This window comes from Narcine bancroftii, chromosome 1 (assembly GCF_036971445.1).
Source record: "Narcine bancroftii isolate sNarBan1 chromosome 1, sNarBan1.hap1, whole genome shotgun sequence".
In the NCBI taxonomy this organism is placed as follows: Eukaryota; Metazoa; Chordata; class Chondrichthyes; order Torpediniformes; family Narcinidae; genus Narcine; species Narcine bancroftii.
The window spans coordinates 62,869,205-62,897,197 of NC_091469.1; the positions used below are offsets into that span (position 1 = coordinate 62,869,205).

At 41.7% G+C, this 27,993-nt stretch overlaps 1 protein-coding gene across 2 annotated transcripts in view; it reads left to right on the top strand.

The window, feature by feature from the left end:
- The window catches only part of sptlc1 (serine palmitoyltransferase, long chain base subunit 1), a 69,049-nt gene extending 41,719 nt beyond the window's left edge, over positions 1 to 27,330 (top strand). The window contains exons 9-16 of one of the 2 annotated variants that reach the window (XM_069928229.1): positions 845 to 952; positions 1,799 to 1,894; positions 2,365 to 2,461; positions 7,491 to 7,545; positions 9,737 to 9,854; positions 16,292 to 16,365; positions 19,593 to 19,655; positions 25,541 to 25,602. In XM_069928229.1, the coding sequence (XP_069784330.1) occupies positions 845 to 952; positions 1,799 to 1,894; positions 2,365 to 2,461; positions 7,491 to 7,545; positions 9,737 to 9,854; positions 16,292 to 16,365; positions 19,593 to 19,608 (564 nt within the window). In that variant the 3' untranslated portion in view covers positions 19,609 to 19,655; positions 25,541 to 25,602. Of the gene's footprint in view, positions 1 to 844; positions 953 to 1,798; positions 1,895 to 2,364; positions 2,462 to 7,490; positions 7,546 to 9,736; positions 9,855 to 16,291; positions 16,366 to 19,592; positions 19,656 to 25,540 lie in introns of both variants that reach the window. The other variant, XM_069928219.1, reaches the window with a different exon arrangement.
- Positions 27,331 to 27,993: the final 663 nt, after the last annotated feature.

Consider the following 27,993-nt stretch of genomic DNA (forward strand, 5'->3'; position numbering starts at 1 on the left):
TTCAGATGTTCATTTACCTTATATGTCTCTTCCTGGGTAAGGACCTCATCCAGCTCTAGACTCAAGAGTTGTTGAGGTTGCTGGAGCAGGGCAGATTCTTGGACTGAGCGGTTGGCACTGAAAAGAGATTGAAAGTGTTCTGACTATCGATTGAGGATGGAGATCTTGTCGCTGAGGCGGACTTCGCCATCTGAGCTGCGCAGCGGCTATGTCGACGTCAAGTCTGAGGAGTTCATGTGCGATGAGGGCAGACTGACGTTCAGGTCGGTGGCTGTCAGCCTTGTCTAGCATGGTTCTGATGTTCCAGCATGCTAGCTTGAGTTTGTGTGCATCTTTTAAGAGGGAGGACGTGGACATGTCCTTGGGCCTGCGCAAAGGAGCTTTTAGGTGGAGTGCAGTGTGTGCAGTACTGGCCCCATCCAGCGCTGTTGGTGCCGAAGTTAGTCGGGCACCGATGCTGATGCATCGCCGTTCATGAGACCGCGCCGGAACCGGAGTCACGTCGTTGAGGCGAGCCTGGATCGGTGGCCTGTCCGCGCGGGTTAGTACTCGAGTCGGCGTCATTGGTCCTGTCCTGCCCGCCGAGTTTGCAACAGTTACCAGGAGGCGGCTTTGGCGTTGCTAGGCCGCTCTTCTGTGGAAAGGCTTTTAACTATCTCCATATAGGCCGGTGGCCTGGGCAAGGAGGCCTCGTCCGCGAATGCGGCCCCGGGATCAGTCGACTTCTGGCATAGGGAATACTTAAAGTGGTATGTGAGTAGAAAGTAAAAGGTTGGGAACCACTGCTCTACCTGAATGATTTCAGAAGTTTTTAAAATATCCTTTCACATCCCTTAAAATCCAGGTCAAACTGAAATACAAGTACAAAGTGCGAATATTCTTAGAAGAAAGCTTGTCCTTTGGAGTTCTAGGAGAGCATGGACGAGGTGTAACAGAACATTTTGGGGTGAATGTAAGTTGTTTTTATCTTGTATTATGCAATTGTTGCACTAGTAATCCAGAAGTGAGTAGTGATGACAGAACGCAAATAGTACGAGATTTTAATTATGTTTCATTAAAAAGGGTCTGGAAAAATAAATCTGATATAATTGTCCATTAAGCAAGTAACCAGATTATTAATTATTGAAAAGTTAGTAAGTTGCAGTGAAAGTAACCTTTGGTTTGTGCCCAAAAAATCTTGATTATTGCAGATATTCAATGAGGAAGTAGTTAAATTTTTGAAAGATGTGGAAATTAAGGCCTATATGGGGTACTGGCACAGCAGAGGAGTTGAGGCCTTGGCAGATCAGTTGTGATCATATTGAGTGGTAGGGCATGCTTCTGGGACTGAGTAGTTTGTACCTGTTTTCTTTATGTTCTTATGTAGTCAACTTGGGATCACATTGTACAGATGCCTGCCATTTTTGAAAGAGCATAATCCTGCAAGTAATTGACACTTGCCTTACACCAAGATGGTTAAGGCAAATCTGCAATGGACTCTTGACATGAACTAGATCTGTTCAAGAAGACCGTGCCCATAGTCTCCATTAAAGGCCATTAAACAGAGATTGCCAGTTTTGCAGACATCATGAGAAAAGATAAAATTTAATGCTTCTGCATTATGATGACCAAAGTTGATCCACTTAAAGGGATAAAGCATGGCATCTAATAGGTGAGGCAGAGTGTGAGAAATTTTGCTTATATGGCCATTCGACCAATAAATATTCAATGGATTTTTCCAACATTGCACAGAGTTTAATAGAATCTTGCTGCAAAAATATTTTATGCTTTTCTTTTTCACTCAATCAAAATATAACAGATTGATGACATTGACCTGATAAGTGCAAATATGGAGAACTCCTTGGCTTCAATTGGAGGATTCTGCTGTGGAAGATCTTTTGTCATTGATCATCAGGTAACTTGCATACTGAATTTCCAATGCCAATCCCCGTGTAATTCCACAGTCAAATAAATATCACTATCTGTTTCAAAGAATAGTTATTTGAGTAATATTGCAGAAGATAAAACAGTTTGGGAGGGGGAAAAATAGCAGGAAAGAATAAATAAAGCCAAATCTTAATTTAACAATAATTACTTTAATACTTTGTTGTAATTTAAATTAAAGCAATTTTTTTATTTTTATGAACACTTCAGAGCTTGATACTCAAAAAGCAATTAGTATTTGAATTAAGCTTAAACTAAGTACTTGATATTTTGTCAGGAGACCTAAATGCAACGACTTCCAATAGAATCCTTTTGGTTGAATGGAATTGTGCATCATGAGTTCATTTTAAGACAATGGTCTTGTTTTCCTGAATTCTTAATTTTATGATAAACATACTAATGATGTATTTCAATTAATACTTGTTTTGGTTTTATTTACAGCGACTTTCTGGACAAGGTTATTGTTTCTCAGCATCTTTGCCACCTATGCTTGCCTCTGCTGCTACAGAGGCTCTCAACATAATGGAAGATGACCCAGGTACTTAAATTATCAACAATGGGGTGCAAAGAACTAATTCTGTTAAAATTGTTACCCATTGGCACAACTTGTAGAAATACCATGGTGTGGCGACCCACATGTTTGTAGCGGCAAACTGGTCCCGCTTGTCAGGCACAGTCAGTGGCAAAGGTTGCCTTGTGGGACCGTCTCTTCCGGCCCAGACCGGAAGGGTGCGTGGGCGCTTGCATCATCGTGACACAAATGCCACAACGCAGGGGGTGGGACCGGAGACCGGCTTAAAGGCTATAGCGCGGAATTCAAAGTAAAATAGTTGTGTTACTTGAGCTCTCAGCCTGTTGTCTGTCTTTTCGCTGCGCTTGCATACCACCCACTACATTGGTGACCCTGACGAGTCTCCACGTCCTGAAGACTTGATACAATGGAACCCGCAGCCATTGGCGATGATGCGTTGAAGCTGCCAGCATTCTGGACAAATAGGTCCCACACTTGGTTTGGCCAAGCGGTTACCCAGTTCCAGATCAAAACAAATTACCTCTGATTCGACGAGATATTTCTACGTCATCAGCTCGCTTGACCAGGAAGCCTGCCTCTTGGGTTGATTACCTCATCTAGATGACACCAGAGGAAGGTAAATACATGGCTCTTAAAAACTTCCTTTTAACACGTATGGCCTCTCATGGCGCGAGAGAGCCACCAGGCTCCTTCACTTGGACGGCCAAGGCAATAGGACCATGTCCACCCTCATGGATGAAATGCTCACACTGGCAGAAGGGCACAAGCCCTTCCTCATGTTCGAGCAGGCATTCCACGATCAAATGCCTGAAGACATCAGACTCCTATTGGCCGACATGGATTTCAGCGACCCACACAAGGTTGCAGCATGACCAGACATTCTGTACTGTTCCAAGCTCAAGTCCATAGACTCAGTCAACCGTGTTACACGGCTGCCGCTGAGGAGAACGCCCAAGTCCAGTTGATCATGTGAAGAGGCTCTGCCCAGCCAGAGAACAGAAAGGCCCGACCCAAAATGGTGCTTCTATCATCAGCGTTGGGGGAGGCATCAGCACCCAGGTGCTGCCAGCCATGCTCATTTCTGGGACAGGATCTCAGGCTGCACGTTCCTCATGGACGTGGGGGTGGAGATAAGTGTCAGTCCCCCTACAGCACTCGAGACATGCATGAGACGCCATGGCCCCTCCCTGTGTGCTGCCAGCAACACCCCCATTAAAACTTTTGTACATTTCAGTGAGACCACCTTCAATTGGTCCTTCACGCCGGCTTCAATGGACAAACGTCTGTTGGGCGTGAATTTCCTGTGGGCACATTCCCTACTAGTGGACCTCCAGGGCAGACGATTAGTCCATGCTGGGACTTTCCAGACCGTGCCCCTCAGCATGTCCAATGAGCCGTCCACCCAGCTCGCTTCCATGAAGACTCAACACGGTCAATACAGCTGCCTCCTTGCTAACTTTCCATCCATCCTGCACCTCCAGTTCACTGCTGCCATGTTGAAGCACAGCGTCCAGCACCACATCACAACCACTGGCCCACCATTGCAATTGTGAGCCTGCTGCCTGGCCCCGGACAAACTCAACCTCGCCAAGGAAGAGTTTAAATGCATGGATGAACTCAAAATCGTCCTCTGTTCCGATAGCCTGTGGGCCTCACCCCTCAACTTGGTGCCAAAGTCCAATGGCAGCTGGAGACCCTGCTGGGACCATAGATGTTTTAACGATGCTCGATCGCTACCCAATTCCCCATATCCAAGACTTTGCACCAAACCTCCATGGTGTAAAGCTCTTCTCTAAAGTCGACCTGAATAGGGGATGCCATCAGATCCCCGTGCAACCAGATGATGTCCAGAAGACCAGTATCATCACTCCGTCCGACCTGTTCCAAGTTCCTTCGCATGCTATTTGGCTTGAAAAATGCAGCGCAGATGTTCCAGTGTCTCATGGACACGGTTGGCAGAGACTTGCCTTTCTTTTTCATCTACGTTGACAATATCTTGGTAGCCAGCAGCATCCCCAAGGAGCACATGCACACCTGCGCCAGCTTTTCAACCACCTCCCACAATTCAGCCTCACCATTGTCCTGGGGAAGTGCCAGTTTGGCCTTGAGGAAATAGACTTTCTGGACCACAACATAACCAAAGATGGCACCACCTTCCTACCCAATAAAGTGGAAGCCATATGACTGTCCGCCAGGCCAATGACACTGAAAGGTCTACAATATTTCGTGGACACGGTGAATTTCTACAACAGGTTCATCCCTGCGGCAGCCTTGATTATGCGCACTCTTTTTGCCCTGATGTCAGATTTAAAAAAAGGACCTCACATGGTCAGATGAAGCTCACAACGCTTTTGAGGAGACCAAGGAGGCCCTGGCCCATACAACAATGCTAGTCCACCCATGAATGGACGTACTGACGACCCTCACTGTCGACACGTCAAACACAGCAGTTGGCGCTGTCCTGGAACAGTTCATTAACGACTCATACAGACCTTTCACCTTTTTCACTCGCCACCTGCGACCACCTGAACTGAAGTATCACAAACCACTCACTTTCACCTTCTCAAAGTTCTCTGACCCATATGGTTCGCCCGACAGCAAAGGCACTTATCCTACATCTCTGAATTCACCACCGCTATTCATCATCTCTCCTGAAAACACAACGTTGTCGCTGACACCCTCCTCAGACCAGCAGTCAACACATTAGCGCAAGGCATCAACTGCCACAATCTTGCTCATGCCCAGCAAGATGATTCTGAGACGCACAGCTTCAGAACTGCGGTCACGGGATTGCAGCACAACAGGCCAATCCTGGCCACTGGTCCCCGCCCAATGGAGGGACGGTTTTTGACATAATCCATGGTTTATCGCACCCATCCATCCGCATAACAGTACGGCTGGTGTCCTCCAGATTTGTTTGGCAAGCAGATCACGGAGTGGGCAAAAATCTGCACAGACTGCCAGTCTGCTAAGATCCAGCAGCACACCAAGCACCAAGTCCAGCAGTTCGATACTCCAACCCGCAGGTTCATCTGGACATAGTTGGGCCCTTGGCAGTCTCCTGAGAGTCGTGCTACCTGCTCACAGTGGTGGACAGGTTCACTCGTTGGCCAGAGGCCATGCCGATTCTGGATGTCTCCACCGATACGTGCGCCAGAGCTTTCCTCTCCACCTGCTCTCCCGTTTTGGTGTCACAGCGACGTAATGACTGACCGAGGAGCACAGTTCACCTATGGACTGAGCTCTGTGAGCTCTTGGGCACCCAGCTGCATCACACCATGGCTTATCACCCCCAGGCTAATGGGCTGGTTGAGCACTTCCATTGCCACCTCAAATCAGCGCTGATGGCACGGCTTGAGAAGCCCAACTGGAAAGTTGAACTGCCCTACGTTCTCCTGGGGATACGCACAGTGCCTAAGGATGACTTCAGAGACTCCTCTGCTGAACTAGTTTATGGTGAGGCCCTTGCAGTCCCTGGCCATTTCCTTCCTTCATCACCCAATCATGACACCGACACCACAATCATCATCAAGAGGTTGCGAGACAAACTGGTCTCCCTTGGACCACCACCACCATTGCAACATGATCAGCCATCCTGCAACAAAACCCAGACTTGTCCTTTGTGATTATATATTTGTGCGAAGGGGCACTCAGAACTCCCCTTCAGTGCCCCTATGAAAGACCTACAAGGGGCTGCAAATAAATGTGTCCACTTTTATGCTCGACATTGGGAGTAAGGAGGAGTTATTCACACTGGACCGTTTGAAACCAGTGCACTTGGACTTGTCTCAACCAGTACAGGTCCCCCCGCCAGTACGTAGGAGTCGGCCATCGAAACAGCAGACCTCACCCTCAATGCATCGCAAGACCACCAGTGCCGGTTCGGCGGGGGGGGCGTTGTGTGGTGACCCATGTGTTTGTAGCGACGAACCAGCCCCGCTTGTCATCAGGGCAGATGTGGCAAAGATGGCATCGTGGGACTGTCTCCTCCAGCCCAGACCGGAAGGGCACGTGCGTGCTTTAATCATTGTGGCACAAGTGCTAGAACAAAGGGGGCGGGACTGGAGACTTTTAGGCTACAGCACAGAATTCAAAGTAAAGCAGTTGTGTTACTCGAGCTCTCAAGCTGTTGTCTCTGTCTTTTCACTGCACTCATGCACAACCCGCTACAATGGAAATAATCTTATATGCGTGGATTTAACTACAGTGCAACTCTGATTATCCCCAAATCCTCAGTTATCCAAATTTTTTTGGACCCAAAAGTGATATTTGTTTGGCTCTGAAAATTTTTTTTCGGATAATTGAGGATTTCAGAAAAATCAGAAATTTTAATTTATCCGAAAAATTTTCAAGCCAAAATGATGTCACTTCGCCTCCGAAAAATTTCAGATAACTAAGGCTATCCAAAACAATCAGAAATCCTTAGTTATCCAAAATTTGTTCAGAGCCGAACTGACGTCACGTTTAAAAAAAAAAATTTGGAAAAACCTCTGAGTAGAATTTTGAGTTTTTGGTGTTGAATTTATCATATTTTGTTCAGGTTGTTTTTTGTTGAGAATTAAACAATATGTTATGCTTAAAAAGCCTTCCTTTGCTGTATGTTGTTGTTTAAACACTGCTATAAGGGATTTGTTGTTGCTACTGGGCTGTTTTCTTTTAAAAAATGACCAGCTATCTGAAAAATTTAGTTATCCTTACCATTTCTGATAATCGGAGTTGTACTGTACTTCATGATCCTCTTTAATTTGTAAATCCAACTGTATTATGGAGTGAATAAAATCAACCATAAATTGCATTTAAGTAGAATCATAATTGTGCAGTACGTGTCATTAACGGCTGTGTTCTGGGCATCATTAGTAAAATTATCCATGTTTGGAGCAATAAATTATGGACAGAACCAAATAAACTTTTTTCAGAATAAATAAAAAATCACTGTCGACCTATTTAAAGTCAAAATTGTTTATTTGAAGATTTTAATAATTATGGTTCACTTTGCATCTGTTAACAAGATACAACTGCTTAAAATGTTTTACAGATATTTTCAGACTATTAAGACAAAAATGTCATCGAATTCATTGCGCATTGCAGGGGTAAGTGCTTATTTCTTAACTGTTAATGAACAGGATATATATTATGTTTTGACAACTGGTTATATTTAAAGTCATATTCACTTATATAAGTACTTTTTCTATTTTTGTTTATAATTTTACCTCCACAATTTGAAACAAAATACTGAAATATTCACTTTTGAGAGCTGTAAGCCTTTTTACATCGAGATATTGTTATAGAACCAGAGAATATGGCCAGTTACAGGGGAGAATGTCCATGATTTTTCTTTTATTGACCATACTGTTTTATCAGAAAGAAAGTTTATGTTGGTTTAAGAATAAATATTGTCCAGAAAGCCTAAATCAAGTAAATTTTAGCTGGATAGGCCACTATTTGTCTGATCTGGAATGTTAACCTCACTATAAACTATAAAGTGGCATCTGTTGATTTTATAAAAAGGCTCCAAATGTAAACCAGGAAATAACAGGCTGGTGAGCCTGAAGTCGGTAGTAGGTAAATTATTGGATAGTATTCAGAGAGATGGGGTATACAAATATTTGGACATCCAAGGCCTGATTAAGGATAATCAATATGGCTTTGTGTGTGGTAGTTCATGTGTACTGAATCTTGCAGAGTTTTTTGAGGAGATTACAAAAAAAATAGAAGAAGGAGAGGATCTAGATGTTGTCCACACATGGCCCTACACTGGAGGCCGGTTCACAAGGTTCAAACATCAGGTATCCATGGAGAGGCTGTAAACTGGATTCAAAATTTTCTGAATGGGAGAAAACAGATTGTGGTAGTAGATGATTGCTTCTCAGACTAGAGGCTTGTGATTAGTGGTGTGCCTCAGGGATTGGTGTTGGAAATATTGTTTGTTGTCTATATCAGTGATCTGGATGACAATGTAGTAAATTGAATCAGCAAGTTTGGCAAGGAAGGATTTCAAAGTTTGCAGAGGGATATGGACTAACTGGAAAAATGGGCCAGAAAGTGGCAGATGGAATTTAATTCAGAAAAGAATGAGGTGTTGCATTTTGGAAAGACAAACCATGGTAGGACATACACGATAAGTGGTAGGGCTTTGAGGATTGTGGAGGAACAAAGGAATCTGGAAATTCAGATACATAATTCCCTGAAAGTTGCATCACAGGAGATAGGGTTGTGAAGAAAGCTTTTGGCATCTTGGTCTTCATAAATCAAAATATTGAGTATGGGAGTTAGGATGTTATGATGAGATTGTATAAGACTTTGGTGAGGCCAAATTTGAAATATTGTGTGCATTTCTGGTCACCTAGCTACAATAAGATTGAAAGAGTGCAGAGAAGATTTACGAGGATGTTGCTGGGTCTTCAAGAGTTGAGTTACAGGGAAAGATTAAATAGGTTAGGACTTTATTCCTGAAGCATAGAAGAATGAGGGGAGATTTGATAGTTTACAAAATTATGAGGGGTATAGACAGAGTAAATGTGAGTAGGTTCTTTCCACAGATTAAGAGAGATAAATACAAGAGAACGTCTTTAGGGTAAAAGAGGAAAGGTTTAGGGAGATCTTTTTCACTCAGAGTGGTGAGAGTGTGGAATGAGTTGTCATCTGATGTGGTAAATGTGGGCTCACTCTTAAGTTTTAAAAATAAACTGGATAGGTACATGGATGAGAGAGGTCTGGAGGGTTATGGAATGGTTGCAGGTCAGTGGTATGTTTTCAGCACAGATTAGAAGGGCTCAATGGCCTGTTTTCTGTGCTGTAGTGTTCTACAGTTTTAAGATGACGTGTAGAGCTTTAACCCAATACTGCCTGACAGGATGTAAATCTGATCACCTGAGCAAAGCTCCCTGTAGTCAAAATTCATAATCCTTTGGTTAAGTAATTAATGTCAACTAGTTTTGCTGTAACACATTGCTGCATCTTTTCTCAGTTCAAATGACTGCATAAATGGCAGCATGGTTGGCATAGCAATTAGCACAATGCCTTTACATTGCCAGCGATTGGGATTTGGGTTTGAATTCCGCACTTTTGTAAGAAGTTTGTACATTCTCTCCATGTCTTCGTGGGTTTTCCCCAGATCTCCAGTTTCCTCCCACCATTCAACATGCTGGGGTATAGGTTAATTGGGTGTAAATTGGGTGGCACGGACTTGTGGGCCGAAAACGCCTGTTACTGTGCTGTATGTCTAAATTTAAATCTATAATTTTGTGAAATTTACCTGGTATTTATATATTTGCATTGCAGCATTCCTGGTTTGAAAGTTGTGGGCGAATCATTTTCTCCAGCCTTTCATCTACATTTGGCAAAAAGCAGAGGATCACGAGAAAGTGATGTCAAATTACTGCATGGAATTGTTAATTATGTGAGTATTTTCTTGGTGGAGGTGCATGAATATTTTAAACTTAATTCATTATTATAACAATATTTTGTTCTAATAGGGACACTATTTTATGGGAAATATTGTGCTATGTGCAAGTTTTGCAGTAAATTATAAATAATTTCTTGATTATGACCCTTCATAAAATTGTGTTAATCATTACAATTAGTCATGACCATTATTCATAAAATAGGGAGTCCTGATGTTTTACTAATGGTGGTAAGCAATGAGTAGAGAGCACATGAAAAGTGATTCAAAAAAGAATTGATCATTCAAATTCGCATTGAAAGATTATGATTGGTTAGATTTACCGTAAATATTCGAGTATAATGCAACAAAAATTTACCCACAAAAATAGTGGGTGGGGGGGGGGTCGCATTATACTCGAGTATAAAATTTTAAAAAACATTTCTGCAGCCGAACGGGCGTGGTAGACAGCAGTGCAACTCGAGTGGTCAAGGAGGCGAGCGGCAGTGCGACTCGGGCAGGTGAGCGGCAGCCTGATTCGGGTGGCCAGGCGAGCGGCAGCGTGACTCAGGCGGCTGAGGGGAGGGGAGGTCGTGAGAGATTACATCGCGAATCGGGCGGGTGGCAGCGCGACTTGGGCGGGTGAGCAGGCGAGCGGCAGCACAATTCGGGCGAGCGGCAGCGTGACTCAGGCAGCTGAGGGGAGGCGAGGTCGCGAGAGACGACATTGCGAATCGGGTGGGTAAGGGGAGGGGGTGGTCGTGAGAGACGCCAGTGCGACTCAGGCGGGTGAGGGGAGGGGGGGTCGTGAGAGACGGCAGCGCGACTCGGGCGGGTGAGGGGAGGGGGGGTCGTGAGAGACGGCAGTGCGACTCGGGCAGGCGAGCGGCCGGAGAGACGGCAGCGTGGCTCAGGTGGGTGAGGGGAGGGGGGGGGTCGTATTATAAACGGGGTAAAATTTTTCCCCTTCAAAAATGGGGGGTCGCATTACGCATTTTACATGAATATTTACGGTATATATTTTTAAACATTTCAGAATTAAGGCTTATAAACTACTGTGAATTTACTGAATTTATTTTTTATATAAAGTAATTGCATTGCTCTAAGAATACAAAATAAAATAACTTTTTGTATTAAACATCCATTTGATTGCAGTACTGTTTGTATTAATAATCAGAGAGTGTCCCAGCTGCACTCAGAAAGGATGTAATGAAGGACTCATCCACTGAGGCAGAATGGGTAAAGTTTAAAACAAAAAGAAAGGCACAACTACTCTGATGGGGCTATTCTTTGAGCCTCCCAATAGCCACCAAGAGATAGAGAACAGATACACAGACAAATTACAGAAAGATGTAAAAGCAACAGTTTCCCCAGTAGAGATTTTGGACAGTTGTTCTCAACCTTTTTCTTTCCATTTGTATCTTCTTCTTTTCTTCTTCTTTGGCATGGCTTCACGGACGAAGATTTATGGAGGGGGTAAATGTCCACGTCAGCTGCAGGCTCGTTTGTGGCTGACAAGTCCGATGCGGGACAGGCAGACACGGTTGCAGCGGTTGCAGGGGAAAATTGGTTGGTTGGGGTTGGGTGTTGGGTTTTTCCTCCTTTGCCTTTTGTCAGTGAGGTGGTCTCTGCGGTCTTCTTCAAAGGAGGTTGCTGCCCGCCGAACTGTGAGGCGCCAAGATGCACGGTTTGAGGCGATATCAGCCCACTGGCGGTGGTCAATGTGGCAGGCACCAAGAGATTTCTTTAGGCAGTCCTTGTACCTCTTCTTTGATGCACCTCTGTCACGGTGGCCAGTGGAGAGCTCGCCATATAACATGATCTTGGGAAGGCGATGGTCCTCCATTCTGGAGATGTGACCCACCCAGCGCAGCTGGATCTTCAGCAGCGTGGATTCGATGCTGTCGACCTCTGCCATCTCGAGTACTTCGACGTTAGGGATGAAAGCACTCCAATGAATGTTGAGGATGGAGCGGAGACAACGCTGGTGGAAGCGTTCTAGGAGCCGTAGGTGATGCCAGTAGAGGACCCATGATTCGGAGCCGAACAGGAGTGTGGGTATGACAACGGCTCTGTATACGCTTATCTTTGTGAGGTTTTTCAGTTGGTTGTTTTTCCAGACTCTTTTGTGTAGTCTTCCAAAGGCGCTATTTGCCTTGGCGAGTCTGTTGTCTATCTCGTTGTCGATCCTTGCATCTGATGAAATAGTGCAGCCGAGATAGGTAAACTGTTTGACCGTTTTGAGTTTTGTGTGCCCGACGGAGATGTGGGGGGGCTGGTAGTCATGGTGGGGAGCTGGCTGATGGAGGACCTCAGTTTTCTTCAGGCTGACTTCCAGGCCAAACATTTTGGCAGTTTCCACAAATCAGGACGTCAAGTGCTGAAGAGCTGGCTCTGAATGGGCAACTAAAGCAGCATCGTCTACAAAGAGTAGTTCACGGACAAGTTTCTCTTGTGTCTTGGTGTGAGCTTGCAGGCGCCTCAGATTGAAGAGACTGCCATCCGTGTGGTACCGGATGTAAACAGCGTCTTCATTGTTGAGGTCTTTCATGGCTTGGTTCAGCATCATGCTGAAGAAGATTGTAAAGAGGCCCCTCACCCCAAGTCCAAAGCGCAGCTCAGATGGCAAAGTCCTCCTCAGCGACAAGATCTCCATCCTCAACCGATGGTCAGAACACTTCCAATCTCTTTTCAGTGCCAACCGCTCAGTCCAAGATTCCGCCCTGCTCCAGCTCCCTCAACAGCCCCTAAGGCTAGAGCTGGATGAGGTCCTCACCCAGGATGAGACATATAAGGCAATCGAACAACTGAAAAGTGGCAAAGCAGCAGGTATGGATGGAATCCCCCCAGAGGTCTGGAAGGCTGGCGGCAAAACTCTGCATGTCAAACTGCATGAGTTTTTCAAGCTTTGTTGGGACCAAGGAAAACTGCCTCAGGACCTTCGTGATGCCACCATCATCACCCTGTACAAAAACAAAGCCGAGAAATCAGACTGCTCAAACTACAGGGGAATCGCGCTGCTCTCCATTGCAGGTAAAATCTTCGCTAGGATTCTCCTAAATAGAATAATACCTAGTGTCGCCGAGAATATTCTCCCAGAATCACAGTGCGGCTTTCGCGCAAACAGAGGAACTACTGACATGGTCTTTCCCCTCAGACAGCTCCAAGAAAAGTGCAGAGAACAAAACAAAGGACTCTACATCACCTTTGTTGACCTCACCAAAGCCTTCGACACCGTGAGCAGGAAAGGGCTTTGGCAAATACTAGAGTGCATCGGATGCCCCCCAAAGTTCCTCAACATGGTTATCCAACTGCATGAAAACCAATAAGGTCGGGTCAGATACAGCAATGAGCTCTCTGAACCCTTCTCCATTAACAATGGCGTGAAGCAAGGCTGTGTTCTCACACCATTTGTATACCACTTTAAATAATCCCTATGCCATAGGTGCTCGATGATTGGTAAGGGATTGCTTAAGGGGGTATGTAAGTGGGAAGAAAAAGTTTGAAAACCAATGTTTTAATCATACCTAATTGACTCATTATGTGCACGGTTTCATAACTCCAAAGGAAATGGGCCAATGACAATTTTTCTCAAGCAAATTATTTCAGTAACAATTGGGTCTAGAGCAGTGATTCCCAACCTTCCCTTCCCACTCACATATCCCCTTAAGCAATCCCTTACAAATCACAGAGCACCGATGGCATAGGGATTATTTAAAGTGGTATGTGAGTGGAAAGAAAAAGGTTGAGAACCACTGATTTAGGATATTCTTGGTATCAGAGGCTTAGATGGGCAGGATTTATTTAATGCATCCAGGATGATTTGAAGCTGCATGCAGATAAGCCAACCAGGGAAGGGGCCATACAAGATCTTTTAATGGGAAATGAGCCTGACCATGTAATTGGAGTTTCATTGGGAGAGCACTCTGGAAATGGTGATCATATTCTGTAAATTTCTAGATTTTGTGGGAAATACTAAATTGCGGGAGGACAAATTGTGATATTATTATGCAGGAGCTATGTGGAGAGTTAATTGGGAACAGTTGTTCCTGAGCAAGCCCACATTGACATGTGAGAGTTGTTTAAGGACAAGTTGATTAGAGTCCAAGACTGGCATGTTCCAGTAAGGAAGAATAACAGGGATGATATGGTGGAACCTTGGATCACAAGAGAGATCATGAAAAAAATAGGAAGCAAATGTTTAGGAAGCTAAAATCAGACAGGACTCTGAAGGAATATAAGGACTTCAGGAAAGTGCTCCAGCAGACCATTAGGAAGGCCAAAAGAGACTATGAAGTGTCCTTGGTGAGCAGGATTAAAAAGAATCTAATGGCATTTTATACACATTAAAACAAATGAGAGGATGACTGGGAGAAGAATAGGGCCACCCAAGGACAAAAGAGGAAATTTTTGCTTGGAGTTAGAGGAAGTGGGTGAGATGCAAAAAAAAAAGTACTTTTTATTAATATTCACCAAGGAGAAAGAAATGGAGAATGCTAATATCTTGAGGAATTTTGAGATCAAGAAAGAGATGTAGAGATGGGCCTTTTGAAAAGCATTAAGGTGGATATGTCCCTCAGGCCTCATGGGATTTATCCGAAGTTATTAAATGAGGCAAGTGAGGATATTATTGGGGACTTGATGAATATCTTTGTAGCATCACTAGCCACAGCTGAGGTTCTAGTGGACTGGAGACTCGTCAGTGGAGCTTTGGAGTAAAACAAAGTCTGTGCCCCACTCTCACGCTGACATGTTTGTCCAAGGCCACCCGTAAATTGAAGGAGCAATACCTAATTTTCCATCTGGGTACTCTCTAACTGGATGGCATTAACATTGACCTTCAGTTTATGCTAGCATACTCCACATTCTTCCTCTCATTCCCATCCCTCTGCCTTCTTTCCTCTTGCTCTCCACCCCCTGCACTCTCCATTAACAGAATCTTTCCTCCTTCCCCTCATTTGCTCGTGTGTCCTCCCTCCCTTATCCACCTATTATCTCCTGCCTGTGGGATGATGAGCCATCTCGTTCGGGGGCCTGCCCACATGTTGCTCATACTTTGATGAAGAGCTCAAGCCTGAAACGTTGGTTTTGTAACTTTATCCTTGCCTAAGAAAGTACACTGTTTAACCTGTTGAGTTTCTTCAGCATTGTGTTTTTATTTTTTTAATCCAGTGTAGTACTGTTGTTCAGGAAGGGAATCTGGTGTTCATTGGTAAGGAATTTGATGGGGTCAGGAGATATCCACAAAAGCTGCAGATGCTGGAATCTTGAATAAAGAATTGCTAGATAGCACCAATGAGTAGAAATGGTGAGTCAATGTTTCAAGTTAACACCCTTTATTGAGACGAAGATTAAAAGGTAAAATTATATGTATAAAGGGGGAAAGAACCTGGTGCAGGGGTCCAGAGAGAAGGTGTGAGAGGTGAAGAGACAGGTCGAGGGAAAAACCATTAGGAAGGGGGAGGGAAGAAAAGTTAGAGAGAAAAGAATTAGTGCAGGAGGGGTTAAAAAAGAGATGGGAATAGTGGAATCAGATTGGGGGTAGGGGTTACTTAAAAATTGAAAAATTAGTATTCTTGCTGTTAGGTTTCAGGCTGTCCAGGAGGAATATAATGCATTGTTGCTCAAATGTACATTTAGCTTCGGGCCATAGCTCATTGTAATGGCAGATAGTACAATGCTATTACAGTGCCATTGACCTGGTTTTGAATCTGCCGCTGTCTGTAAGTTCTCCTTGTGTCTGTGTGGGTTTCCCTTGGGTGCTCCGGTTTCCTCCCACCCTTCAAAACGTACCGGGGTTGTAGGTTAATTGGGTGTAATGGCTCATTGTTATATTGCTGTATGTCTTAAAAAAAGAAAGTGGCCACATAAGTTGATAGAGAGGTAAAGAAGGTGTCTGGGATGTGTGGCTGGGACATTGAGTATAAAGTAAGGAGCTCCTGTTGTAGCTATTCTGATTTTCTAATTCCAGGAAGAATATGGAGGCTTTAGAAAGGGTACAGGGGAGATTTACCGGGAAATTGCCTGGATTGGACGGTATAAACCATAGGGAGAGTTTGTATAAATGCGTTGTTATCTCTACACCGTCGGAGGTTTAAGAGAAACCTGATAGAAGTTCATGAATGCCTCTCATAATTTTATAGGGTAGATAGTCAAAATCTTTCTCCTAGGGTAAAAACTCACCTTCTAGATGACATGTATTGAAGGTAAGTGGTGAATTGTTTAAGTGGTAAGTGCCTGGAATGGGCTACCAGGAATAGTGTTGGAGGCAGAAGAGGCTTCTAGATAGACACATGAATGTGCAGAAAATAGAGGGATATGTATCATATACACCCAGCAGAGCGTTGGTTTAATTTGGACATTAAGTTTGGTACAGACACATGGGCTGAAGGGCCTTATCCTATGCTATACTATACCATGGATAATATATATGTTTTGATTATTTTTCTTAACAGTGCTTAAATCGAGGCATTGCTTTAACTCGAGCACATTACTTGGACAAGGAGGAAAAGGTTTTGCCTCCACCAAGGTAAATCTTGATGTATTTTGTTTCATAACATCTGATTTCTGCTTTGCCTGTTTCCGCTCCGTAAATGGTTATGTGGTTATATGGTTAATTTGTTATATTGTGATCGCACTCTTTTTTGCAAATATTTTTCTGTTTATTTTCAAAATTAATTTTCGCTATGACATTGTTTTCAGGCAAGGCTGATCTACATCCTGCCTGTTTCAACATGAACAACATTAATACAAAATATATCATTAATTGTCATTAAATAGCATCTTTGAGATTTCTTTAAGCACCAACATTTCATTTTAAGATTTTAGAAGAAAAATTGAAGTAATCAGATTACTCTTCTACTCTTGATCAGATACAATTTCATGAGCACACAGTTCATAGTAGTGAGTAGGTGATAGTCACCCTTTAGACTGTCCACTATTCAGTATAATCATGGCTAATCTCCATATCTTTGCTCCATATTCCTTTACAAAAATCTACCAATCACATTTACAAATGACAATCTGGCATCAACCGGTGTTTGCAGAAGTGAGTTCAACAAATGTGATAAAATTTCATAACTATTATATCACAGAAAAGTTTAAAGTTCAGATTTATTGTCAAAGTACATGTGTGACATCATGTACAACCCTGAGATTCTTTTTCCTGCAAGCCAATCAGAATTTCTACTTTCTACATGAAAAAAAGGAAATGTTGTTTCTTCAAAAACAACCCAATTGATCAATAGGCCTTCCTGGTTTTGATGCTTCAGGTCATTCCCCATGTGTAATAAAAGGCTAGCTAATGTTTGGTATGCTCCCTAGCCTCAGTAGGTAAAAATGGACCCCACTTTCTTCAACTATCCTTGTTTCCTTTTTTTAAAAATATTATAGGGAATATAGTTGTCAAAATTGTAGTCATTATTTATGAAATCTCTCCCCTTGAAGTAATCCTTGGTACCAATTTTTTTTTGATATATCTAGTTTTTAGATATTAAGAACATTGATGGACATGGGGTTAATGCAAAAAGGTACCACTGGGGTAAACAATCAGCTCTGACTTGTTAAGAGCCAAATAAAATGCTTCTACTTCAGTTTCTTGTGTCCTTGGATTCCCTTGGTTCAATTCCTCTCAGGCTGGTATATTCTTACATCAGGCTGAACACTCCCAGCTTGACAAATGCTGCCTTTAATTATATTATAAACTTCTATCCATTAGTTCTTCATATATGAACCATAACCTTTTAATTCGTCTTTCGTACTTGTCTATAATCTGTAGACATGGATATCTAAGTTTTGATAGATGTTGATACCTTTGAAGGTCTTGTTTTGTTTGGGTTTTTTTCTAATCTTGCAGTGAATGTCCTCACACTTGGATATATTGACATTAATTTTCAACTACTTAATCTATAAATATCCATTTTTAATTACCATCATCTACACTGCTTGTACTTCAATCAAACTTTTGTACCAACAGCTAATCAGAATATGTGGGGGTCTCTCTCCCATTAATAAATGTAGAGACTTTTAAATAGTACCCAGTGAGACATTATTGGTCACATTTTGGCCACATGAATACTCTTGTCATTCAGCCAATGTCCTAAGCTAATCAATAACTTGCAAACCACAGAGCTTCAATGTTATTTGAAGTCTGTTATCCAAACTTTTAATGGCTCAATTACTAGCAGCTGTACCTTGAAAGTGCTAAGCTTTAAAATCTGATAGACCCACAAAATATTTCTCCATCTTTTTCCTCCAAGGCAGCCATTGGCAACCTTTTTTGGCTCCACCCCCCCCACATCCCCAAAGACTCTGCTCAAAGTTTATCAGCCCCCTTCCTTGTGAAGCAGTAAGTTTTGGTTTCTTCCATACTTCTTTCTTACCAACTCCATTAAAAAAAAATTAAAAATAGTTATGTGAGGTGAAAAGGAAACATCTTCTATTAAATATGCTGTGGCCTTCAGGAGGGCCATAGGATCCCTCATTGAGAACGGCTGCTCTTAGGTACTCTTCACAACACTGACTAAACTTTTAGTCACCTGTCCACTTCTGTAGATGAGCATGAATTATTTGACCATGTTCTTGTGGTGGTTGTGGTATTAGAAGCATTTTTTGAATTTTTTTCTGAATTAGCTAATATTTGTTAGCTGTTTGTTATGACCTAGTTTGGGACCCATTCAATTAAGTTCAGCACTATTTTTATCAAAAGTACAGATGGTAAATAATACCATGTTGAATCATACTCCCAACAGTGCATTTACCCATTAAAAGAAAAGCATTTCTGAAGACACGAAAAAGATTATCTTTTCTTCCAAGTATATAATAGCAATTATTATTAAATAGTATCAAAAGGTTGTGTATGAAGACAGTCTTGCATTTATATAGATTTTAAATTGCACTGTCAAAGGTTTTGAAACTTGAAACTTTGGCTCTCATCCTTGGAACTTTTGTTAATAGGCTGTTTTTTACCAAATGGAACAGCAGATGGCATATTGCACCTTTTCATTGTAGAAAATGGTCCAAGCTATCTTGTAGTGGTGGATTTTGTCTCTTATTTTCTTCACTATGCCCAGGTATACAGTGAAGGTTATGAAAGATAACTGGAAGGTAGGTTAATAAAAAAATTCTTGGAAGGTTATTTAAAACTATGAGGATTTAGGAGGAATACTTCAAGTGTGAGTCTGAGTTCGCTAAAGTCTTTGCAGTGGTAGGCCTGAAGTAAAGCAAACTCCAACAGTCAGAGTTTTGAATGTTAGTATCCGCAAGAAGGATTGTTAAGCTGAAATACATTCAAACAAGTTGGAAAGCAGTGACTTGATTTTAAATTCAATACTTTAATTTTGCAGAAGATTTTTTTTGTCTTTTGCATGCTATCCAAATACAGCACATTAATAAAATACTTTCTCCAGCAACCATTTTGAATGTAAAAAAAAATCACAGGAAACTACATGGTAAGCACAAAGAAATAAGGTTAATTGTGACAATGGCCAAACTAAGTGTCTAGCATTTTAATGTAACCGGCAAATTGGCTTCATTCACAGGAACTCAGGGAAAATTGGGTAAGTAAAATTAACTGTCAGAAATATTTACCCAGTTAAATTAATTGATAGGAGGCTGCAAAGATTAAGATTTAAGTTTATTTGTCACATTGTCTAACAGGTCATTTCTAACATTCAAACAAAATTCACGGAATATGAAATAAAATTTGTTGCTGAATACTTTCTCCAAAGCATGATTCTGCTATCTTTGCATTAAAAGCTCTATGTATGGATAGCCTTGCTGGACAGCATGCAGAAACAAACTGCATCCCTGACTGTGAAGGTAAACTTTAACTTGAAGGCCATTGTATATTCTGAATTTCTCTATTTCTAATTATTACCCCTGTTCTAATTAATTGAATTAATTAAAAGGACCTTTTACTTGATCAATGGAGCACACTGAGGAAAAGGAGCTTACCTAACACACTTTTGTTTTTATGTTATATTTCAAAATTCAAAGTCAAAGTTCAAATTTATTGTCAGAATACATACAACTCTGAATTTTTTTCTTAATCTCTTGTTATCGGTAACTGTAAACTGTACTCAGGAAGAAAGATACAAAATCAAAAGAAAAAAATGTAAACAAACTGGCTGTGTAATACAGAAGAAATAAATATTCAGCAATAAATAATGTTCAAAGTAAGAGTTGTTAAATTAATGTCTGAGTGTTGTTTAGGACTGTGATGGTGGAGGGTAGCAACTGTTCTTGAACCTGGTAGTGCGAGTCTTGTTGTACCTATGCCTCTTTTCTGATGGCAGCAGTGAGAACAAACTATGTCCTCGGTGGTGTGGATCCTTGATGATTGCTGCTGCTCTCTAATGCAGTGTTCCATGTAGATCTTCTCAATTATGGGAATGCCTGTGATGTTCTGAGCTGTGTCCAAAGCCATTTTCAGGGCTTACCGCTCAGAGATATTGATGCCTCTGAAGCAAGCTGGTCAGCACACTTTCCACTGCACATCTGTAGAAGTTCACCAAGGTTTTCGATGACATACCGAATCTCTGCAAACTCCTGAGGAAGTGGAGAGTACTGACGTGCTTTCTTCACGATGACGTTAGTATGTTGGGTCCAGGAAAGGTCCTCTGAGATAGTGACTCCCAGGATTTTTTTTGTTTTTTAACCCTCTCCACCTTTGATTTCCTCCAGTAACCTCTGGTTTTACCTTCCTAAAGTTTACAATAATCTCCATGGTTTTGGTGACATTGAGTGAGAGGTTGTTGTCACATTCAGCCAAGTTTTCAATCTTCCCTTTTTATGCATCCCACTGCTGTGGTATCATCAACAAATTAATAAAGCCACGCAGTCAAAGGTGTAAAATGAGTAGAGCAGGGGCTAAGTGTGCAGTCTTGTGACACTCTGCTGCTGATGGACGTTTTGGAGGAGATGTTCTTGCCAATCCGCATTAATTGGAGTCTGGAAATGAGGAAATCCAGTATTGAGGCCCAAATCTTGGAGTTTTCTGATTAATTTTGAGGGGATGATGGTGTTGAATGCCAAACTGTAGTCAATAAAGAGCATCCTGATATATGAATCTGATGTATACAAAGCAGCTGAAAGCAAGAGAGCATGGAGTTGCATTTAAAAAAAGGGGAGCGGGAGACCACTGTTGTACAGTTCATTCAGGCTGCAAGGAAGTGACTGCCTATTGGTGCACAATTTCATTTTCTTGAGCTTTCTTCCCCACCAGAGGAGGTAAAAGAGTGTTTCCAGTGTGTGATGAGTCCTTTAGTATATTGATTTCCTTTCTTATATGGAGGGGGTGGAACTTTGCATGGAATTTCACCGCTGTTGTGTATGCACTCACACAATTAAGACCTGAAGATGTGATGCTTTCTCATCCTTTACTTCTATTAGACTAACATGGATACTGACACACAGGGTTATATATATGGAAGGGTGACATCATGACGTGGGCGTCATGATGTCCAGCAGAGGGTGGGCTTATACCCAACACTCTTTCCCCCCACCCAATGCGATAAATGCTGACTGGGCCCCTTTGAACTAATAAGTTTACATCGGGCCCAGGACTACAAGTGAGAATTAGAATACATCTCATGAGTAATTATAATTATAAAAGGGAAGTATTTAATAATAATCAGGGTGCATAGTCCTTAAAGTGTTCAGGTGGTCTTCTTTCTCTTTTGGACGGCCTTGGCGTTGTTTGCTGTGCCTGTCTTTGCTCGGGACCTGTAGATAGTCAGGTCGGCAGTGACTATCTGCCTTCACTGATCTTCAGCAGCGACTGTCCATCTTCGCTGCCCTCCTGGCTGTGTTTCTCAGTTACCAGACTCCTCACTGGACTCCTCGGCTCCTCAACTGTCTCTGCCCCCCACCCCCACCCCCCTCACCCCCCTCACTCGGCCTGAGGGGTGAGATAGTCGGGACAGGGCAAGGCAAGACTGATTCCACCTCCTCCAGTTCATGAGGCAGGTCATGGACCGTAGTGTCAGTCAATGGATAATAATTGGTCAATGTGTTCTTTCCACAATCTGTCCCCCACTAGAACAGAGTTTGAGCAGCGCTTCAATTTTTGTAAAATTACTCCTACCACCCATGGGTCTTTATATTGTCTTTAATCTTGTATCAGAACTCTCTCATCCACTTCCAGTGTTCTCGGTGAAGTTTGTTGCAATGCTGTTTTTTGCAATTGGAGACCCAGATCTTGATGAACTGTGGACAGCCTGGTCCGCAGGTTGTGGCCAAACATTAGTTCTGCTGGGATGCGTTTTGAGGTAGAATGCCTGGTGTTTCTGTACCTCAATAGGAAATCTGCAATTTTGTGTGCCCAGGATGCATTTAGAAGTTTCATGGTTTTCATTGCTTTTTGAGTGTTTGTACAAAACATTCTGCCTCCCCATTAGTACCTGGGTGATAGGGTGCAGACAAAATATCTCTGATATTGTTGTCGAGCATAAATTTTTTAAAATGTTCTGTTGTAAATTGAGGCCCATTGTCCGTAACTAATTCATGAGGCAATCCTTAAGTGGCAAAGGTAGGTCATAGACAGTCAATTGTGGAATCTGCTTTGGTGTTTTTCAGCTGTGAAACTACTGGCCATTTCGAGTGTACATCTACAGCCATTAGGAAAGTCTCACCTATGAATGGTCCAGCGAAATCTTCCTGAATTTGATGCCAGAGTTTGGATGGCCATTTCCATGGGTTAGCTTAAGCTTGCATCATTTTTGGCTGCATTGACTGACATACTTTGCATTCTTTTACAATTGTTTCAATGTTTCTGTCTATGCAGGGTCACCAGACATTCATCTGGGCCAGTGCCTGCATTCATACCATTCCCGGATAGTTATGGTGCAGTTCTGATAACATGGTAGTTTGCCATTTGGCATAGTAAATGTCCTTCTTCAACTGATAGTTCATGATGGCGTATGTGGTAAGGTTTAGGTCTGGGATGACCAGATTTGGGTTACCCATTAAGGGTGAAGTATAGGATCTTGGTTAATGTTGCCTCTTTTTGGGTTTCCCTTTCTGATCATCTGAGCTGTAATAGCCAGTTGTTGAAGTTGTTTTTGGTTCATGGCTGTCCATTTAATAATTTCTTATCGTTATTCTGTTTCAGGTAGTGATGTATGATAAGGCATCTGCATGGCTGTTGAATGTTGCTGGTTTATGTTTTATATCATAGTTATACGGCACTAGTAGCATGGCCCATCTTTGAATTCTGGCCGCAACTAATACTGGTATACCTTTGTGTGGCCCCAGGATTAAACTAAGAGGCTTGTTGTCTGTGATCAGGGTGAATTTTCTTCCGTAAAGATATTGGTGGAATTTTTTTTACACACCAAAGATTATAGCCAATCCTTTTTTTAGTTGGGCGTAATCGTGTTTGCTTGTTGTTAATGTTTGCGAAGCACAAGCTACTGGTTGTTTATTTGCAGGCCACCTGTGCTTTAGAAGCAGACATTTAGCTTTGATATGTCCTTCTGTTTTCCAATGGTTGCATTTAGAATTTTTGAAGAAACAGTTTTCTGGTCGGTGGTTATAATTCCCACAACAGAAGCATTGTTGGTGGGAGGACCTCCGAACCAGTAGATCTGGTTGACCCACATCCAAGTTTTTATCTTCCATTTCTGAGCTGCAGGCAGCCCTGTATACAACCGATAATGTAACGTCTTTATCCATTGCTAATAATTTTTGCCTTGGTGATTTGCCAGCCCCATCATTAATCTGTCTTGCAGTGCCTGATTTAGAAACTGCTTGAAATGACAGTGCTCCACCAGTTTGTGCAACAATGCCAGTTATTCACTTACTGTTTTTCCTGGTCCTTGTCTCCTTTCATAGAATTATTGCCTTTCTGCCATAACTGGTGGTTTGGGGCTTAAATGGTTCCTTGGAGCTGTGCATAATTCGTTGAATGTCTTCATCCCTGGATCCTCTGGGACCAGCAAGGTCTTAAGGAGGTCGAATGTTTTGCTGCCCTTTCTTCTGAGGAAGAGGGCACATTTGCGGTTTACTGGACTTGCCACAATATTGTGAGATATACAGTAGTGATTAAACTGTTCTACGTAGTTATCCCAACTTTCTTTTATTTAGTTGAATTCCCCGAACTTTCCCTCCGCCATCTTGGCACGCTTTCGCCTTGATCTTTTGGCAGAAATTTGGGGTTGTTAGGTGGTCATTTTCTACCTTCTGTTGTTTTCCTTCTCACAGTTGGTGCATGGAGCATGTGTAGGGTTCATTTTATTCCTCGTCGCCATTGTTGTGTATGCACTCACACAATTAAGACCTGGAGATGTGATGCTTTCTCATCCTTTACTTCTATTAGACTAACATGGCTACTTACACACAGGGTTACATATATATATGTGGAAGGGTGACATCATGACATGGGCATCAGGATGTCCAGCAGAGGGCGCCTTATACCCAACAACCATCTTTTGCAGCAGCTTCTGATCTTGAGCAAAGAAGCTTCCATATCACACTGTAATGTTTACAGCAAGTATGCTTAAAGGATAGCATTATGGAAAGCTACAAAAATGAAATCTCAGATAGTAGAATGGTTTGGAAATAGGAAAAAATTACCTTCTCTTTAATAAAGATTGAATCAGTGCAGTAAATTTTTCTTTCCAGAGTTCCTGTTTAAGGAAGTTTGACTCATGCACAACTTGGTCAGTCAAAAGGTTTGCCCTCTGACTGCATAACGTTCTCTCATGGAAACCCAAAGCACTTAATATTGCAATATCTTATCCACAAAAATTTACCATTTCATTGTGTCTTGCCACACCTGACAATAAATTTGAACTTGAAATCCAAGCAGACGTTGAAGAAGTGTTACACTGTTGGAAGTTCAGTTTTTCAATTCAGTCTTTAAACTTCCATTTAGATGGGTGTACACTGTATATACTCGTGTAAATTCGAGTTTTTGGGACCAATTTTTCAGGTCAAATTTGGTGGGGGAGGCAGCTTTTACATGGATATTACTTTTGACTGCACTAAGTACCTGAGTCATTCAAGGGGTAGGGAGCTAAGCCCTTAATCAAGCATCTGGAGCTTGGATGGGCAGGCAGTCAAAGCATCAGGAGCTTGAGTGGGCAGGTGGCTAAGGCGAAGATCCACAGTCATTGCATCTGGAGATCCAGTGGACAGAAGGCCAAGGCGAGGATCTGTGATTGGGGTGTCGGGAGCTTAGGCAGGTGGTTGAGTTCAAAAATAGAGGGGGGGGGGTACTTTTACATGGGATAAATGGAAAATACACAGTTTTTTGGCCAAAAAAGGAGAGATTGACTTTTACATGGGATCGGCTATTATACAAACATATATGGTAAATTAAAAGTAGAATCCAGTGGTCCTACTCTGAAGCAATGAGTTTGGCAATCATTCTTTTTATCCAAGCCACTTCTTATCTGGTCATTATTGTGTTGCTGTTTATAGAACTTCTTGAGCGCATTGTTTGCGGTCTTTTCTGCATGGCAAGGGAGACTACACTGTGATTTTAATATGTAATGAAGTAATTTGAAAGCTACTATTAATATGTGGATCTTTTTGACCATACAAGTGGTAGTTGACACTTTGGATAATCTCAATGAAACATAGCAAATAACGAAGAAGAAGGTGCTTCTGTGGAAATCATCTATGAATCTAATTTACTTCATGAATCAGTGAATATGCTGTACCGCAAAATTCTAATGTAGCTTTTTAATTGTATTCCATAGTATTCGAGTGGTGGTTTCGGTAGAATTGACAGAGGAAGAATTGGACAATGCTGCAGCATTAATCAAGGAAGCATCAGAATACATCTTGACATAAGATGGATATTTGTGGACTAGAAATCAGCCATGATATCATGCCCAAATGAACTGAACTTGCATGATATGCTGAAAATGATCAGATCTTAAAAAAAAAAGCATAACGATCTTCAGTAAATGAATTTAAAGTATTTAACTTTTGACATATTTTGTAAAATGATGGAAATTGTACTTAAGAACCTGAGTACATTTGTCAGAGAAATAAGTACAAAGATTGTTTTTCAAATTTTGATCAGCTGAGGACTGAGATAACTTCCTCTCCAACAGTTTCTTGTCCAAAGTGTGGTTTTATTTTGTAATAATATTTTTCTAACATTTATGAGAATTTTGTGCAGATAAGTAATGAGAGGTCTATGGGTAATACTGTAAAGGAACTGGTTGGTATTAAATAAGAAAATAGTATAAATATTTCTGTTAGATGTGTAAGGAGCTGGAGTACATTACCTGTTTAAAAATACTAATTTTATTCATAGTACTATATAACTAATTCTCCATCTACCGTTTGAGAATTTAGCATCACACATTTACAAGACATCGGTCTCTGCCTGTTATTTAAAAAAAAATATTACTTTTGTTTGATTTTGGCGATGAAGGTACCTGAAGAACTATTGCTAATAAACTAGGTTTAAATAAACGGGTTGTTCATGTGATCACCCCATACTTTAAATGTGACACCAAATAACTTAATTTGATTGAAGGTGGAGAGGGATAGTAAGGTAAGAATGGCTAGGGAAATCCATGCTTATTTATGACTGACAAAGTGTTTCAAAGTAATCCTTGTGTTAATAGATAACAGAGAAGGTGGTTAATTTCCTCATTTCCATTTAGCTTGCAGATTCGTCTTCACTTTTTTTTCCCCCAAAATATTTGTTAAATAGAGTGGAATCTAAAAGGGGATGTCGTGATTCCTCTAATTTTCCATGGACTAATCCAGTCCTTGGTATGATTCTATATGCAACACTTCTCGACAAATTAGTATCCTTCCATCAGGATGTTGCAGTGTTTGTTTTAGTCTCTGGCTTTCTTGTTGATAATTTTGTTTCTGCAGAAATTTGCACAGTCAATTTACAGTTTTTTCATATAATGTTACTGAAGGTTTATATCAGCATCATCTTGTAGAAAATCCGGAGAAGTGTGACATTTTTGTGCAGTTCAGGAGATTTGTACAGAGATGTTAGTTTTCAGATGAAGTACCCACTGGTTGACAGGATTCACAGCACGAAATGCAAGAATTGTGCATGATTTATCAATTGCCTATACTATGATTAATTACTGTAAAATTTTATTTAAAATTGAATGAAACCAACAATGGTGTTTGGCATTTTTGGTGAATGGGTAGGTTATTTTTGTAATGTAACCTCTTTTATTGTGAGATTTATTGCATTTCTTTATTCAGGACTCAAGAACATCAGGTCTTTCAGACCAATTACTTTTTTTTCGAGGGAATGGGCTTGACTGTTTACAGATGCATTCGTTATATACCTCTGCTTATAGCTACACTGTATATGTGCGTTGAAAATTGCACAAAACTAGGTGAAATTGTGACTGGTAATTTCATTGGAGTTAAAATATGGGTACCATTGTAATCTTGCAGTTGACCTGCCAGCTGCACAATAAATCCAAAAATCACGAGTAAAAGTGTGTATATTTTTTTATTCTTGCCAAAATGTGAACTCTAATTAAAAAAAAGCCCTGAATACTGTCTGAAGCATTGTCATTTTTAACACATTAACCCAATTTGTATGAATAGTCTCTTATCGCTGTCCTCACGATGCAATATGTCATGTGTCATAACTCTGCTTTGTGTGTTGTATTAGAATTTCACCACATCCTCCTCTTCCTACGTTCGAGACACCGTTCAGCCCCATTGCTTTATTTTCCTAACAGCAAAATAAGGAGCTTGAATGCTGCAAAAATTGGATTTAAATGTTCTTGGTTTAAAATTTCCTCTAACCCTGCAATTTCATGTTGATATTTTGAGAGAAGAATGAAAACAAAAGTGAAGCTCTCTCAGTTATCTGAGATCTTGTAGCGGCTACTACGGTAGAGCTACTAAAGTAATACACACACACATGCCAGATTAGTCAACTCAAGACTGACTTTATTCAGGTTTTGCGATCTCATGTCCCGGGCTCCACGGGAAGAGGTGGGACATTGCTACTGGAGTGTTTCTGATCCATCTGAGTGGCATGGACCTTCCGGCAGGATACTCAGCAGAACAACACGCCATTCTCCAGCACACCGTATCGCTCTGTTAGGTAAGTATTCATCTGTTTGTTGTTCTGCGGCCTATAGAACTGTGCCAGCGACGGTTTGCGACACCATGCTGTGCGCTTGCTCGGCCTGCTATATGGCCGTTA